General features: G+C 45.1%; 1 protein-coding gene across 2 annotated transcripts; it reads left to right on the forward strand.

Moving 5' to 3' along the window:
- Window positions 1-234: 234 nt before the first annotated feature.
- Window positions 235-13,455, forward strand: LOC118409671. Of its 2 annotated transcripts, none has more exons than XM_035810854.1 (17): window positions 235-608; window positions 3,994-4,237; window positions 4,730-4,913; window positions 5,362-5,533; window positions 5,970-6,085; window positions 6,516-6,664; window positions 6,922-7,113; window positions 7,360-7,511; window positions 8,139-8,385; window positions 8,763-9,002; window positions 9,666-9,817; window positions 10,191-10,348; window positions 10,743-10,825; window positions 11,166-11,280; window positions 11,482-11,906; window positions 12,308-12,515; window positions 13,077-13,455. In XM_035810854.1, the coding sequence occupies exons 1-17, from the start codon at window positions 331-333 to the stop codon at window positions 13,247-13,249; spliced, it is 3,288 nt and encodes a 1,095-aa protein (XP_035666747.1). In that variant the 5' UTR covers window positions 235-330; the 3' UTR covers window positions 13,250-13,455. The 2 variants fall into 2 exon arrangements, with proteins under 2 accessions (XP_035666747.1, XP_035666748.1); XM_035810855.1 differs by having other exon boundaries at window positions 238-608; window positions 11,497-11,906.
- The last annotated feature ends 4,690 nt before the right edge of the window (window positions 13,456-18,145 follow it).

An 18,145-nucleotide genomic window follows, 5' to 3' on the forward strand; every position in this document is an offset into this window, starting at 1 on the left:
ACGCAAATATGCTTCTTATTAAATGGATACAGTAATCATCTAACTGTTGCACCCTCAAAAAATCATTCTCTGCGATGTACTTCCAATCAGGAAGTTAGCAAACTTTTCACAAACGATCATCCATCCAGCACAATTTCTCTCACTGTTCTCCTCTCGGCCTAATCAAACAGCTAAACAGCTAACATGCTAGCTAATGTTTTTATAACAGCTTAATCATTAGATCTTACGGTACACTAGGACAACAGTAGTTGAGCAGGTGCCAGACTTAGAGTCAATCGGCACGTCGTTATATGGTGTGGCCTGATCGGACGGACAACACAAGCTTGCAAGATGGCCAGTCTTCTGCACCTTCTCGCTGTTCTCTCCGTCCTTGGCTGCTCTTTTGCAGACCACCCGGGACATGTGGACTATCCCGGCGGTCTGCAGACGGGGTGTTTGCAGGGAGAGAAGCACAAGGACGCCCCGTCTCCGGAGTCAGGCCTCGGGGTCTGTAAGGACTACTCCGACTCGAGCTGCTGCTCGGCCGACATCGGTCAGCAACTTTCGGTGACCCCCATCGTCAAGGTGGACGGCTTCCGCTGGGACAACTGTGGCACATTGAGCAAGCGGTAAGATGGAGATGACTAACAATTATTAGTTAACATGCAGGTAGTTCACGGATAGATATTTTGCAGGTTATGGCTGACCTTGCACGGGGAGTGCATGTCGGGGACATTAAATTTTTAAAAGCGGAGTTTTACACCCTGCAGGTCCTCTCTGGCCAGTTGATGAAATTGTTGTAACAAAAACGGTGAGATGTTTTCTCTGCCACTCCAGACAGCGAGATATACATGTGTAACATGGTCCAGTCTGCCCTGAAAAAAATGTACTTATGGACTATACGTAATTGCATTGTTATTTCACTCCACCATGTTATGGAATGAAATATTGTTTTCGTCACATTTCTTCAAATTCTTGTTGTTGTTTTTTCTCCTGTCGAATGGATTCGTGGGCCGAATGACCTGAAATCTGGCCCCGGGGGTCAATACTCCCACATGTTTTTTTTTACCATTTTCAGACCAAAACTTAAAGTGTATATTTTGGCCCCCTGTGTCCCGGTATTAGCGGTATAACCAGTATAACCGGTGCAATGGCCGAGCGGGCAGAGTGTTGCATTCGGTACGTCGAGAGTTCGAGTTCGGTAGATCCCCGGCAGAGTCATACCAAAGACTTTAAAATGGTACATGCTGTTTTCTCTGCTTAGTACTCAGCATTTGGGAAAGAGTATGGAAGTTGAACACACACCACTACCAGTGGACTTACTGACTAGCCCTCTGCTGTAGTGATTGCACAAAGTTGTGTGGCCCAGGGCTACTGAAACGGAGATGGGCGCCGCCCTATGCGCCATTAGGCGCGGGAAGGACTTTGACTCTTTGACTTTTGCCCTGGTACTCAGGGCACCCGAAATTTAAAATGATAGTGCATGGGATATTAACTAAAAGGACCCGTTATCATTTCGGGCCCAAATCACTTTAAAATGATTTATTTGGATATTTTGAGGGGGGGGGGGTCCTACGGCTTTTTTCAACACCCGCCGCGTTCCTGCGTTTCAATATACATGTATATGATTATGATATTATTAGAGGATGTATGTTGGGCGATGTGCTAGGTGTGCGTCATCACTAATTGCATCATTATGGGGCATGCGCAGTCAATAGGCGGGCGACATTTAGCATAAGCGATGGCCTTATTGGTCAACTCGGTTACAGCCAATGAGGAAGGGTCTTCAAACCCCTGCTTGCTCTAATTGATATTCATGAACACGCATGACAAACGTGATCTGGTCAATGCGGGTGTTGTTAGAATTCGCTCTAATTATTATTCATGAACGACTAGTAAAGCCAAACCGCGAAACAACGAGTGTGAAGACATCATTCTCGGTGGTATTACCACCAATGCGTGCGCAAACTGTGGCAGAAATATCGACGTCATCACAAGAAGCGATTTACGCCTGAAACACTTGACAGTACACAACATGTGTATCTATTATAAGAAATTTCGTTGAAATCTTGTATGTATATATATATATATATATATATAAATTTGTGTGCTTGTCTGCACATTTAGATTACGCCGAATACGTCTCATGAATTTGTTTCCGACACAATGCTCAATCTTCTGATAGCACACCGTTGACAAATCTAACAGAACGTGGAAACTCACCATAACGTACAGGATAAGTACAGGAACTGCCCTTGCCTTGTGTAGATGTGAGGAAGACTTCAAATCATAACCGTACGGCACGACATTGCCTGCTGCAGGTACGTACATGTAATACCAAAGTTTAGGGTTGCATAACATGTTGCATCTGTAGAAAAATACGACACAACTTCCATTTTTTAAAGAACAACAGTACCCTCCTTGTTAATGCGTGAATCACTAGCATGTTGTGTGTGTGTTGTAATCAAGAAATAAAAGTGTGATTACAGTACAGTACTAGTATTAACTAACCGTAGTTTCGGGTCAAGAGGGAGGGGGCAGTAGAGTAATGAAATTTGTGCGATTATGAAATTTTAGCGGTTGAACGGTGACTGTTAACAGTTCAAGAATTACAGTACCTCAGTCTAGTCCTCTCAGTAGCTGATAAGAAGGCATGCGAAAACATCGTTCCTCTGCTCGACCAAAAAATCTGTCTTCTTTCCCTGAAGCGGATTGCGTTCAAAAGACATGAAAGACGGGTATTTGGGGCGATTTCTAGACAAAAAATGTATACATATTATGAACAGTCCATTCTCGCAGGGCTGATTTTTTATTCAAATTCAATTTTGGAACGATCCATTTTTGCATAAGGAGGAGGGTGGAGGGAAATATGCCGAAGTTGCCCATAAGCAAATACCGGCCTTACTAGTCATGACACAGTTTGCTTACCACAAAGAATGTCGGGACGGGTTGTGGTCAATCGATGTTGATACTATACAGTGTTGCGTTGGGCGGTGTTGTTGTGCTTGTGTTGGTCTAACGTGTTTACCTAGGCTAGGATGACGCAACGCGCCACGACGCAGGTGTTCCCACCTGACTGGCACCTGTTTTAAAGACTATTCTAGGTCAATTACATAATGAAATTAATTCTTTAAGTTTTCAAACTCAGAAGTGAACACATTTGTTTCAGAAGCTCACTCTCACTCTCGACAGTAGCAACTTTACTTAGGACTTCGTATGGAAGCATCTTGAAAGCTTGTGGTTTCAGATTTAATACCAACATAGTTTTTTTTACGTAAGTTTACAAGAGACTAAAATCAATAAGATGAGTTTGGTTTTCTGATTAGTTTTTTTTTCAACCCAACGCTGAATATCAGGCATATCGCGCATAGAATGTTTTTCACGGAATCTTGACGGAGATATTTGTTTATCTGATAGCGCAGGGCCCGATAACAGTAAGCTGTCAAACACGTCTTAAGTAATCCGCCATCTAAGCTAGACATGTCGACAGGAGGCGGGCAAATACCTTTGCTGTGACAATGTCACACAGCTTTGATTTGGCCTTTAACTGTGATCCGATAATGTAAACTGTATAGCAAAATATATCCGTCAACTTTTATTCCATATCATTTTAGGTCTAGTCCTTAGGTCTTGTCTAGCCAGCCAGCCCAGTTGATGTTCGATGTTAGCTAGCACTGATAGTCTATATTTCCGTCCTGAGGACAGGGCGTTAAATGGAGGTCACGTGCTTGAGGAGATGCACACCTCTACCACCTTAAAAAACCCACCACACTTATCAAAAAGAGAAGGGGCCCTTCCCTGTGTACGTAGTTTAAAGCCTACAGTCCTATGGCCGCACCTGGGGCAATTGCTGTCGTATTACTATTAGTGTCACTATTCGTTGCATACAGACTGCCATTACAGACCCTTGAGATTTAGCCCCGACTATCCATGGCTGCGAGGAAAGAGAACTAGTAGTTGGCCCATCAAATGACAATACCGATAACATATCATGTGCCATTTCCGTCTGTGCAGGTGTCAAGACTTCATGGTGAATGTGGAGTGCTTCTACCGCTGCTCACCTTCCCTGCCGACCTGGGCCGCGCCCTACCCGTCCGCCGTCAGGGGCGTGCCGGTCTGCATGCAGTTCTGCGACGACTGGATGGAGGCGTGTCGAGAGGACATGACGTGTGCAGACAACTGGATCACCGGCTGGAAGATAGAAGACGGTGAGCTGAACAAGTGCCGAAGCGAAGAGAGGTGCAGGACCTTTGCACAGGTACGCTTCGTTTTTATCCTAAAGCACATGTGGGGTTCGGCGTATTGCTTTATGTGTCTTTTCGAAACATTTTCTACGTCTTCGTCACCTTTTTTTAATGTTTCGTCTTTTTATCCATTCGCCTCCCTATAGTATTAGGACAAAAGTGGGTTAAGTTACCACTACTACGATAATGAAGAAAGAAACAAGCGTCGAACCATACTTATTCTAAGTTGACAGATGCAGAAATACGGTAGATAACAGAAAAAAAGAAGATCTTATTTTTTGGAGACACCCATATCGTATCACTTAAAAAAAGTAGGGTATCAACAAGCAAAGGTATCAACATTGGTATGCAATGCTTATATAGGGTTGATTTAATCGACCTTGTAAAGAAACCGTTAAGAGAATCAACTTTATATTATGTTCATATCCTCCATAGATCACTTTTAAAATGATTTGTGTGATGCAGCAAACGACACGAAATACTAAAGCTTCTTGTCGTTCTTCCAGGTGTTCAGGAACGGCCGTGGCCTGTGTGAGAGCATCTGGGGTCAGTCCTTCACCTACGAGTCCACTCCTGACACACCATGCCTGGACTTCCGCTTCCCGCCGACAGAGGGCCAGATCACGGTCCCAGAACCTGGGACAGAGAGCGTCGAGCCGGCCTTCAAGAGACAGGACGAGTGTATCATCGGTAAGACACTTCCACTTTACTCACTCTGACGGGTGTATCGGACCCGAGAAATAATATTTTGATGTACCAGATCATCCTCATATACGCTGCTAATTCGTACGAATTCGGAACGAGAAAAAAGAAGTAGTGATTAGCGGAAGGCCACGAAAGAAATACCAATGAATTGTTTGATATTAATAAGATACATGTCATAAGACACAGCATCATTCATCAATGAAACCAAGAAGGTTGAATAGGGGCCCCTTTTCAACCTCCTTGTTCAAACCAATCTCCTTCCAGACACTACAGACGTCCGTTTGCTGAACATTTTCACCAGGTCTAATCAAGTTAGAAAGTTCTTTGACAGCCAAGAGATACATACCTGCCAACGTTTTGGTAGTCCTTCTTCTACCCTCCTCAGGTCTATACTGACTTACTGTATAATCAATATCTATCTGTTCCTATCCAGACGCCGTTGATTTTCACAAGAAGAAGCCGTCCCCCGAGCCGAAGCTGAACGCGTGCAGAAACTACCGCCAGGACAGCTGCTGCACCACCGAGATCGACAACGACATGGTCAACAGGCCCATCCGCAAGGTCGGCCAGATGAACTGGGACACCTGCGGCCCTCTCAGCCCGAGGTGGGACTCTTCTGCAAACATGGTGGCTATGTTAAGGAGGAGTTGTATTAAGCTGCAAAATGTTTTATGCATATCAGGATAGAAAAGAGCTAGGGAAATTTTCATGGTACAATGAATCAGTAGATACTGTGCGTAGCGTCTGTCTACTCTGTCACGACCAATGAAAGATTATCTCCTTAATTTCCAAGCAGATCCAAAAGCTGGCAGAGGAGTGAAGCCGGTCTAGAAGTGTGTATGCTCCGGTGCCCGTCAGACCCCCTTTGGCCGGCTTATGGCACCGTAGGATCTTCTTCGAGATTATAGCTCCTCAATATTAGCTCCTACCTGCTAAGGAAAAGTAGGACCAGTTATAATTGAAGACTTTTTGAATTGGGTAGCTAGAAAATAAGATTGCATACTGTTTGTTAACCCGTCTTTACCCTTGTTTTATGCAAAGGTGTGAAGAATTCCTGATTGACTCCGAGTGTTTCTACCAATGTTCCCCCCTCCTCAACAAATGGCGCGTCCCTGGTGTTGATCCTGCCACAGACCCCTTCACACCCGTGGTAGAAGGTAGGTATCCATGCGCTAGTACTGCCTTAGTGTCACAACACATCATAGTGATGATTCGTAATGGGGTGTAGGTTTCATTGAAACAGATGGTATCTCCCCTATTTCAAAATTCATCTTGGTCAACCGCATTTTCAACATGTTCTTTGTGCGAGTCTTTTACCATTAACTTTTTGATAGTTGATTTAAATTCTCCCCTCTTAACATCATAGAACCCACACATTGCAGAAAAGACGGCATCTTTCGTCTTCCACTGTGTTAAAAAAGGAAGTCAAATCCAATTAGTTACATTCTAGAATTAGTCTTTAGTCTAGAGTAGTCGCTTGCTATACTGTTTACCATTGTTTCAACTTGTCACCATGCCATTTTGTCACTCGCAATTAGCCTTCGGGCAAGAATCTGCTAGAAAAACCTATCAATATATTCCTCCCAGGCATCCCACTCTGCTCTCACTTCTGTGACGGCATGTTCAACGCCTGTAAGTTCGACCGCACATGCGCCGTGAACTGGGCCACGGACTGGGACTTCTCCACGGGAGAGAACAAATGCAAACCGGATTCCAAATGTGAACTCATCAAGGACGTAAGTATGACATCGCATGATGTGCTTCTAAAAGTTCTACCAAACGTTCACAAAGCTGTCTGTAACGTTATATAGTTATTTGGGAATACGGCTAGTTTGATAGTTTTATTTCTGTAATCCCATTCTACCTCTTCACGACTCGTGGAAACGTCGGTTCAAAAGTACTTCTGCTTGTACGGTTAGGTTTGTAAGTTTGAAAATGTCGTAATAAAGACACTTGGACTACTTGACGGTGTGTATACGTCTCGCTATTGCAGGTCTTTAAGAATGCCAAGGCCATGTGTGAGAGCGTCTGGGGCTCGGCCTTCACGTACGTGTCCAACAGGAACGCGCCGTGCCTGGACCCGACCGCTCACCCGACCGAGCAGGTCACCAAGCCGAGGAAGGCGGTGGTCGCCGCTGCGGAAAGTGAAGACAAATGGGGCTGCCTCGGTGACAGGAAACACAAGGTGATGACGTTAGATGAAAAATATATGATAGCTAAAGCTGGGTGGAAGAATGTCCATCATATGCCACCAACCTCTATTGTATAACAATAACAGTTCCAAATGAATTTGCTGCCTTTCTCGTATTGTTTCCATTTCCCTCCAATGTTAGCAAGAAAATAGGTATGGCCGAAATTCATACCGCTTGCATGGACATAAGAAGACTTTACTGTAAATACCTTATAAGTCACAAGTGATTTTCTCTACTAGAGGACGCCCGGTCCGGAGCCAGATCTGCAGGTCTGCAGTGAGTACAGCATGAACAGCTGCTGTTCGGCGGAGTTTGACCAGCAGCTCAGGATGAGCCCCGTGGTGAAGATTGACCAGTTTTATATGAACAGATGCGGCACCATGTCTCCCAGGTACGTCCAACTTCGCTCCGAACGTAGAGATACTGGTATTGTGATCCACCAGCAGACCTAGTGACAAATACAGTTACGTAAACGCTTTAAAAAAGAAGGCTGAGCTATATGCATATGCCTGTATGATACTAGTAATCACTTCTAGTAAACATTGATGCTACAGTAATAGTTTACTGGTCGAGTGGAGCGACTTGACTAACACATACAGCCTGCATTCATGGCGGCTGCTGTCGAAGGTGGGCACTGACTTAAGTCACGTGAGGTCAGAATTCGACGCCGATAACTACATACTTACTAGTAATTTGATCTGCGTTCAAATTGTTCGTATGAACTACATACGTCAACTCATACTTAATACGTCTGACTTAATTACCGCAAATCGAACTGACGTTGATCTGCCTTAGGCTTAGGTCACATTTCCAAACCGGAGCCCGGCTGGGCTTGCGAAAAGAATTACATTAACGATATCAAAATACACAAACTGTCAAAATAAGATTCATGGATATGATTTGTGTATATTTCTAGGTATATATGTTAATTTTGCGTTTCTTAAAACATCCCGGCCGGGTCCCGGTTTGGAAATGTAACCTAAGCCTTACCAATGTACCCCCACCCTCCCCATTACAGGTGCGAACAGTTCCGACTGGCGATGAACTGCCACTACCACTGCGACCCTATGATATACCGGTACGGCAAGCGGGGCCACCCGTGGGCCGTGCAGAACATCCCGATCTGCTCGTCTTTCTGCGACGATTTCTTCGATGCCTGTCGGGACGATCTGACTTGCGCAGAGAGCCAGGCTACGGATTGGTACTACTCACCTGAGGGGATCAACAATTGTAGACCCGACTCCAAATGTCGCACGTTTGCTGAGGTAAGACCTCCTTTAAGTAAAGCAAAGACTGATGGAAAACCGATGAGCGACCAAAAATCATCAAGCGATCATTGAAAGGTCTTTATGGGATCATCGGAAGACTTAGCTGAATATCAAAAGATAACTGACAGATACTAGTAATTGAAAGGCATTGGAGATCAGGGAGCGCTAAAAGAAAGAACCCTATGAGCCGTACCAAGGAACAGGTATGCAGCCCTGCGAAAACGGTTTCAATAGAATAGTTGGAACTCTTAAAAGTTTATTGCTTCTGTATGATTTAATAAGCTCCGGGTTATGCAACACATGACGGAAGGAATGATATTCTCCGCTAAAGGAAAGAACACAACTTGCTCATTCTCTCCACCCCTCACCCCCAGGTGTACGTCGATGGACGTGGTCTTTGTAACAACATTTGGAGCGACTCGTACGTCTACACGGAGGACGACGACACGTGTATCAACATCATGAGCATTGGGTCCCAGACACGCGCTAGTGATGCCGAAGAGCACAACCCTCACGCAGACCACCATCACGACGACGGACACGGACACAGCGACATGAGCCAGGCTGACAGTGACAGTTGGGCCTGCGTCAGGCATGACGATCCCCACCACAAGGTTCGTATGTCATTTCTTATCGACTCTAGGCATAGGGGAGGGAACGTGCGTATATCAACTTATAAGTCGAAATTTGTTTTTCTTTAAAATCTATTCAGCACCAAAAAACAAGAGCTCGGTCGACGGAAGAACTTGTCGGACTCGGTGGCTAAACTTCTTAATGCTTTGTGGTACATAGCAGAGCTTGACAGTACAGTAGAAGCCGCTTAAATGAACACCCAATTTGCCAGAGCATTTCGTGCAATTATCCGATTGGTGCAACAAAGCGAAGTTATTAAGCTGGGCTGCACCACCATGGAATTTGGGGATTTCGTGCAATTAACAGAAGTGTGCGATTTTCCGTTGTGCAATTAATTGGCTTCCATTGTACTAGCTTTCTCTCTCGCCATTTGCTTTGATTCATGCCATGGCTAGGCGTGAACATCATTATGTATGGGACATTTGACAGGTCAAGACCAACGAAACATCTACATGTAATTAGCTTGCACTTTCTTCAATAACTGTGCCATTTGGGTAATCAAAACAGGATCTACATACATTTTTACTTGTAATGTCATAACAAACCTTATTGTTATATTTAAGTACACTGCTTACAATCTTGCCGTGTTTCATGTGAAGATTTCGTACACTACATTACTCTACCGTTCACTCTTCTGCTCCCAGGAGTACCCTACTCCCGAGCCCGATCTCCAGGTCTGCAGTTCCTACGCCTACGGCAGCTGCTGCACGGTTGAACATGACCACCATCTCGCAGTCAGACCGGTCCCCGGTGTGCACAACTTCTCCTGGAACCGATGTGGCACCCTCAGTCCGCAGTATGTACCACCAGACATCTGCCACTTTCCGCGTAGAAAATATCACAGTAGAAAACATGCTTCCCCTCGCAAACCTTATTTTGTGTAGGCTGTGTCGATGATGACGATATTCTACGATGAAATGTTGCGTCTATGGGAATTTTAGATTTTTAGGTCGAGTCTATTCTTGTACTGTTATTATTAGGAAGGAATACAATGACATGAATGTCAACGAATTCAAAACCATTAGTGTGTTTTACATTGCATTTATTTTGATTAATGGTAAGCAGAAACTTCTTGTTTCATGAACCCAGCGCTGTTCCGGGACTTACTAGCTACAGACAGAATCATGTGTAAGGTAAGATGCCTCTAACACGTTATTTTAACCCCGCAGGTGTGAAAACTTCATGATCGATCTGGAGTGCTTCAACAGCTGTTCCCCCGACATCCGACGGCTGTCCATACCTACAGACTCTGGCTCCGCCATCCCCGTCTGCGCGTCATTCTGCGACCGCTGGTTCAGCGCCTGCAGGAATGACGTCACTTGCGTCGGTGTGTAGTTTCGCTTCCTCCCGCTACAAGGCGCTGTTCAAATATGCGTTCATGACGGAGGGCAATGACGTTATATAACTTCCTTGCGGAGGGGTAACTTTGGAAATGATTTTTAGACTGCTCACATCTTTTTGTTGGTCACTTTGGTCAGAGGATTTGGGGTGAAAATTTACACGACATGCGTACGTATGTATCCCCTATGTATTACATTGTGCACAATCCAGATAAAAATATATTCACCAAACGGCAGAGTTGTCCATCATTTAAGTAGTACAACATACCACAAGATACAGGAAGTCTGTATGGCGACTTTAAACCGTTTTAAGTGTGTAGTTGTCTTGCTTTTGAATGGTACTGTTTGTTACAAGTGTTAATGCTTGTCTCACCTGTTCAGCTAACTGGAGGTCCGACTGGGACATGGACGACAATAACAGGAACAACTGTCCGGAGGGTTCATCCTGCAAAACGTTTGATGAGGTGGGACCTTTGTATTATACTGGAGAATGTTGTCTAATGGTCGCGAGATAAATCTGATATATGATTACCTACACTGTACTACATCATTCTTCCTTGTGACGTCACCGTGACGTCAACCACGCAGTTGGCTACAGGCTCATTTCTATAGGATAACAGATTGTCACCATGGGGATAGTCAGTCCATGGGAAGTCACACTTTCTCCCTCCATCCGAAGTAGGCAAATGAAACCTAATGGTGGCCACCCCCTTCCCGGCAAATATTGTCCCTATAGTCTGAGGGTAGTTAGTCTGGTAGAGACGAACTGGTAGGAGAGTAAAATCGAACCTTCCGTCCATTTAGATGTACGGGGACGCCCAGACGTTGTGCGAGACGTTCTTCGGAAGTGAGTTCCAGTATAACAGCACGGACAAGTGTGTGGACATCCCCCTCCACTCATCACCTGCCCAGGACCAAGGTACATAACTAATGGCCGCCTTAGAGTAGTGTCTATACGATAATGGTACATCGCTTGTCTTTGCTGTCATGGTGAGACTTAAGTATCAATTGTGAAAAAAGATAGCTTTTGATATGTCATGGGAAGCCATTTTTGTTTTGTATTATTTTCAAAATTTGACAAAGACACCACTTTGTTTTCCTATTCATTTTGTTCCCTCAGACCATGCTCATGCAGCCCATCATGCCAGCCATGATCACGCCGATCACGACCATCATGAGCACGAGGGACACCATTCCAGCGAAGAAGGCCACAGTCATGAGACGCACCATCCTGGACACAGCCCGGACAGCCACGGCGACCATGGGCACGACGAACATCACCATGGGCACGACGAGCATCACCATGGACACGACGAACATCACCATGGACACGACGAGCATCACCATGGGCACGACGAGCATCACCATGGTGACCACGGGCACGAGACGCACCATGACGACGACCCAGCGGCTCACGGAGAGCACGATCACGGGAGCCACCACCGTGGCAGTAGGGACGATGTTAGGTCTGTGCAGCCCTTGTCATGGCCGGTTCACCAGTGTGTGTGGCAGACCGGTCTCAAGGACCATGGCGGCTTGGTGAAGGTAACTCGAAAACTTTACATACACATAGACTTCACTAGTGACGTCGGAGAAGCATACACCTGTGAATTTGTTGAAAACAAAGAAACTAAAATGGAATAATGCGCGTCAGACAGACGAAGTCATCGAACTGTTTGATCACGACATCAAAATACCCTTCAGTCTTAATAAAATGCTTGTATTTGACGGTGGATGAGCTTGGTGCAACTGCGCTGTATTCAGACGATGGTTGGCGACATGGCTCTTTATGAGTTTCCCCTCAATCCAGATAAACAAGGCAGGAGATGCTAAAAGATGACTACAAAACTACCAGGTGCGACTCGCCCTCCCCCAGGCCACAAATGTATCTTTCTTGCGGTCACGTCAATATCCATGAGCTAACATTTCCCTGTTCTCCTCCTCAGACGTGCAGCTTCCAGAAGCGGCACTACAGCAGCGTGCTCCGCCTGGCGTACTCCGGAGGGCTCATCCTCGCCAACTGCACGGAGTGCTGCAAGCGGTGGTACTTCACCATCAACGGCATCGAGTGCCAGAAGCCGGGCGGGATCGATGCCATCGTCATGAAGATGGAACACGAAGGCAACATGGTGCACCAACATCAGCAGTTTGAAGGTACATGATGAGATTTAATAATGAATAAGGGATTCCGAGTATCTCCGTAACAGAGTGGGTAGAGAGGTATAGGATGAACACAGACAAGTAGTCGACAAGTATGAAGAAATCACTTATAACTTTATCATGTCGTACTTTCTTTCTATCTACTTCTTTCTATCGTTTTCTTTCTTTCTATCCGTCCTTCTTGAAATATGATAGCACAACATTAAAACATTAGTCATAAGTAAAGATTGTGTATCTTTTTGAAAGGCTTCTTACTTTACTTTGTCGTTCCCCGGAAGAACAGCCGTAGCCTCTACCAGGCTCCACGGGCCGCAGAAAAAAATAGTAGAGATAGGCCAAATAAGACAGACAACACGCCAGAGGAGTAAGATGTCTGAGGAGTGCAGTTTTCGACTTATTTTTCCACCAGCGCCCTGTGGAGCCTGGTAGAGGCTTGCCTAATCGTGTCCCGGCTTGGAAATGAGAGCCTGACATGGCATTTCTTTCTATCGTTAATACAGTATTGATGTCTAACTTCGCCACGTACATATTTGTCCTTTTTTCCATAAACATTAGGATACTGTGACAAGGTGGGAGCGGGTGTGCTTGACGTGGAGCTGCGCGTGCAGGACTGTACTGAGCACATGCCTCACCACGGGCACAGCGGCGCCATGGACCCCGGGGACGCGCAGACCGGCGGACACTGCTTCTCACGAATCATGGTCGAGGAAGTCGGCATGAGCCCTTAAACATTCACGTCTAGTTCTAATGTATTCCCACAATCTAGTCAGCTAATGCTTCTCTCCGTTGTAGTCCTCGGCGTATGATATAATCTTTCTTTTGTTTTGCTGTTTGATTAGATTTCTTTTTGATTGTATTGTGTTTGTCTTGTTTCTGATACTGGTGTGTCACTTTTCAGTAATCGATCATAAAATAAATCTTACGAAGATGCATATGCGTGTCCAGTTATGTGTGTCTCCCTTCCATTCTTTGTCTTTTGTGCCGCGATTGTTCAATATAACAATAACTATGCACACAGACACGTCTATTGAAATCATGCCATGGAGCATGTATGCAGACAACCGTACATTATCTCCGCCAAAATTGATAGGGATCAAATACACATGAAATTTTTTAAACTACGTACCGATCTTAACCTTTTTTTAAAGAACACCATGTCGAATAGGCCTACTTGCTACTACTAGTACCTATTCAGTAGTAGAAAGATCTATCGCGCGGCACTCCGACCTTTCTTTGTCTTTGTACCGGGCACTTCATCAATGTGTCAGGTCAAAATACTAATCTATCGACAGCCTTTCATAGATAATTCACTGTGAATGAATGATAACTTAGACAGCGGTGGTTACTTGAGAAAGGAGCGACGATCGGGTCCTGCTTGTCCTTGCTTAAAACGTCTTTGGCACAAGACAAAGTCTGTTTGAATCCTCCCCTAGGCTATACGCATTTTCTTTCAGGCAAAAACAAAACAAAAACAGGTCGGACACGTTACCCCACCCCGTCCCCTGGTCATTCTGAAGATACCATTACATATGTCTTCATTCAAATTAATGACCCCGCTACAATCATCGATAATAAAAAGGCGGTGACCCAATAAGCCCCACCATGGCAACCGCACGGCCAGCTGAATAGGGGGGTCGCACCGGTCGACCCGGGAGTAGCGATGTAGCGCGCACGGATCGAGCACCCTCCGTGTTTACCTGGACGCACTCTTGCATTACTTGTCCGACGTACTTCAATACTGATGTGTGTGTTTGCTCGGGGCACAGGATAAACATTTGCGGGACACGGTCCACACGGAGAGCTAACGTTGCTTTTAGAAGGACCCGGCGGCCTTGCGAGCTTTATGTGCGTATCTATTTGTGTACTATTGGAAAAAGCCACAGGACAAACAGGTGTCTGTCAACGTGGGGATCCGATTGACGAGAAGATCGCAGCAAGCAGCAGGTGATACGGGATTATGCCGAGCTCAGCTGACAATCCATGTTTACCCCACAGACCGACTCTGTAAACTAGTAAACGTGTTTTGTTTATTGTGACAAGCTTTTTGTACAAGGCGGCCGGGCCTGCGACTGACAGGACTTGAGGGAGAACTGTTGCTACGGACTCCTGACGACACGGAGCTGATTCACGGCACGGGGACAGGGGTTGTGATCCGCCTTCTACATTCTCCGCAGCAGTATGCGTGGTAAGGAATATCAATCATTCTTCAGGCTCCATTTCAGCTCAGCTAAGACGAGGATGTGCATGAATGCGACACTTTCTTCACAAACAAGTCGCCGGGTTTGGGTTACGTTGGTGTAGGGAGAAACTAGGACAACTACATGACTTTGGCTGAACATGGCGACGGCAGAATGGGAGCATTCCTCTTGTATTACTATGGACGCTGTCGCTGATCTTGGTCTTTTAAGGTACATTAAGATTTCCAAACGTCTTTCTGAGGTTAAGGAGGAACCTGAGAAACTTCCCGCCCTACAGCAGGCCCGTCAGGTGGACCCGCCGAGTCTGTCACAGAGACGCCTTTCGGGCTATTTCGTGTCGTCGGAGAGTTTTCCGAATGTGGGCTTGTCACGAAGAAGGAGGTCATTTGAAGGTGGCTTCGCGAAAGGCCCCAATATTGTTGGCAACTCGTGCACGTTACATGCTAAAGACACGATGCAGAAACGGAAGGAACAAGACAATGACGAGGAGAGGAGGACGACACTGCCCCCGCTGGTCACGAATACGAGGAAAAAGAGACAAAACTCAAACGGTTGCCCACGGATGCTAGGCTGGCCTAGGTATCGCAGGGGGCGTTCGAACCGTGTTGAGAAGCCACAGTACTCCTTCAGGATCAAATCGGGCATTTCGACAGATGCTGAGGACTCGGGGGCCAACGTAGACAGCTCGCTGGACGATGAGAAGTCACCGAGAGTAATTGACGTTTCCGTGAACATGCCAACTAAAGAAAAGACGGAGACTGTGCTTGATAAGGGGGAAGTGACATTGCCACAGGGGCCACAGGCGATGCCAAAGCTGCCGACACAAAGGAGGACAAGTCTGCCAAGGATCGAGAAGAGCATCACGAGACATACCGTCCATCAAAGCTTTAGCTTTGACATTTTGCCTCGCGAAAAATTGCCCTCACCCAACATAGATGCTGATGGCCCCGCGGGGAAAACAGGAAAAACACCTCCAGTCGTTCAGCGCAATTTACATATTCGCCTTCCGGACATTTACGAGCGGCAGCGAACGCTTCACTGCAGAAACCCGTCAGACTTCGGGTCTTGGCAGGTTTCACGGGAGGAGGACGAAGATTAGGGTAAAGATGTGTTTCAAAAATCAGGCAATCAACGTCTTAGACAATCATACTCTTAATCAGCAGAACTGTTTATGATCGTAACATTGGAGTTTTTCTAAATGTACTAGTGTCACTGTCTCGTAGGATATTCACGTTCTAGTGAATTGTATTTCAGACCATGAGATGTGATATTGAAGCAAGCAAAGGCAGTGCTATACATGTTATATTACTGTGCGTTTAATTAACGAAATGTTTGCTAGAACAGTGAAGAAATAAACTGAATGATGATAAGATTCTCATATGTGTCATTTAACGTTACCAGCCACATATAACAGAAAAGCTTTCACTCAAGTAGACCTGTTCTGCAGGTCATGTTGAAAACAGATTTGCCACATGTATGTATGTATGTGTGTGTGTGCGTGAATGTGTGTGTATGTCTATGTAACGTTATAGGTGTATTTGCGTGTGAATGTGTGCGCGCGTGTGAGTGTGTGTACGTGCGTGCATGTTTCACGGTGCCTGCCTACCCCCTCTGTCTCTCTCTCTCTCTCTCTCTCTGTGCCTGCGTGCGTGTAAGTGTAAGTGTGTGCGTGTGAATGTGTCTGGCCAAGAGAAAAAAATAAAGTAGCTTTTTAGACGGTCTGTGCTGGAGTTTTACGAATGTAGTAATCTTAGTAGTGTAATGCATGTCAACACGATAAATTGAGAATGCTTGAATGATTTGTCTTATTTGGTATGTTGGTAGGCAGAAATCAAGGTGATCTTGGCTCCTTGCATTAATGAAACCTCGGAATGATTAGATTATGGGCATTGGGCACCCTGACGACCTTTTATGGAAATGCAGCGGAAGGTCTGGTTTTAATACATTATGCTCTGAAGAAGCTATGGTCACGAGCTTTTTGTGAGTAGAGAGCGCTTGTGGTCGGGAAGAAATGACGTAATTTTGGACTCTCTAGTAACTTTCGGCCGGCGACCTAGATAAGTCAAGAAGGTATGAAAGAATTTTCATGATTTTTGACCCGTGGGTAACTTTGATGAAAGCTCCTTTAGTGATATGTAGATTATTTAAACTAAAACTTGATTTCCATGATCAACTGCAGTGAGGAACATTTATATTTTAACCGTGCTGTAAAGCAGGAACATGCTAAAGCTAAGGGCACAACCCACCGTACGTGCAATTTGTCCGTACGTTTTTTGGGAGGCCACGTCCGCCACGTATTTCTGAAAACGTTCAGACTGTACAGGGCAGGTGCGTCGCCCGTACTGGCACGTACGGGAGCCAAATCCGCAGCCCGATGGCACACAAAGTTTTGCCTGCACGTAAACTACTACGGCGTGTCTGCGTGCTCCAAATCCGTCGGATCATAGTCCCTACGAGTTCCTACGGAGGCGGTACTTACCACTTACGGATCCCAAGAGATAGCCCACGTTTTGGCACGTAGACAGCACGTATTTGCACGTACGGCGGGTTGTGCCCTTAGCTTTATTATCAGCATGATTAGTTTAAGAGGAACAAAGAATGTGAATTATGTAAATGATGACCTAATTTGTATATTTGATGAAAAAACTTTATAATAATAATAATAATAATAATAGCCTTTATTGCACATTCATGCCCTATCGGGCTAAGTACAGGCATATAGATACAAAAGGTAGTAATGCAGTACACATGGTTTCTAAAACATGGATTCTAAAACTAGTCTAATACATTTGTTCGGCTTCTTCTCGTTTCTTAGTAATGTTGAATATGTAGCTTGATAAGTGTTTGTATAATGTCGTTCGATCAAACCTCATAAGAAAAATGAATTTTTCAACACTAGACAAAGATTCAAAGCGAGGGAACTTTCCTATAATATAGCTAAAAAGAATACTTCTATCATTACTATATAAACTACAATCTAATAAAAAGTGGGCTTCATCTTCGACCTTGTTCATGTTACAAAACTGACAGAGTCTTTGCTCCAGAGGTGTGCGGTTGTGCCTCCCTGATTCAATACGGAGTTTGTGGCAGCTGATTCGCAGTTTGGTAATTGTAGTTCTTTGTCGTTCGTTAGGAATTCTAAGGTACTCTTCTTCGTTGTAGGTGGATTTGAACAGTCTGTATGAGCGTAATTTGTTCTTTGCGAATTTGCCTTTGTTGTCATAATGGATTTCGCGTAGGAATGTCTGAAAGTAGATGTCCTTTAAACGTTGTTCAATAGCAGAGATGATTGAAGGCACTTTTGAAACAATTGAGTGTGGAGAATGCCAAACAAAGGCATAACCACATTCTTCTAAAGTTTTCCGCACACCGGAAGCCCAACATTTACTACCTAAAGAGTCTAATTCTAATTGACATAAAAGTGCG

The sequence above is a fragment of the Branchiostoma floridae genome, chromosome 2, assembly GCF_000003815.2.
Source record: "Branchiostoma floridae strain S238N-H82 chromosome 2, Bfl_VNyyK, whole genome shotgun sequence".
Classification (NCBI taxonomy): domain Eukaryota; kingdom Metazoa; phylum Chordata; class Leptocardii; order Amphioxiformes; family Branchiostomatidae; genus Branchiostoma; species Branchiostoma floridae.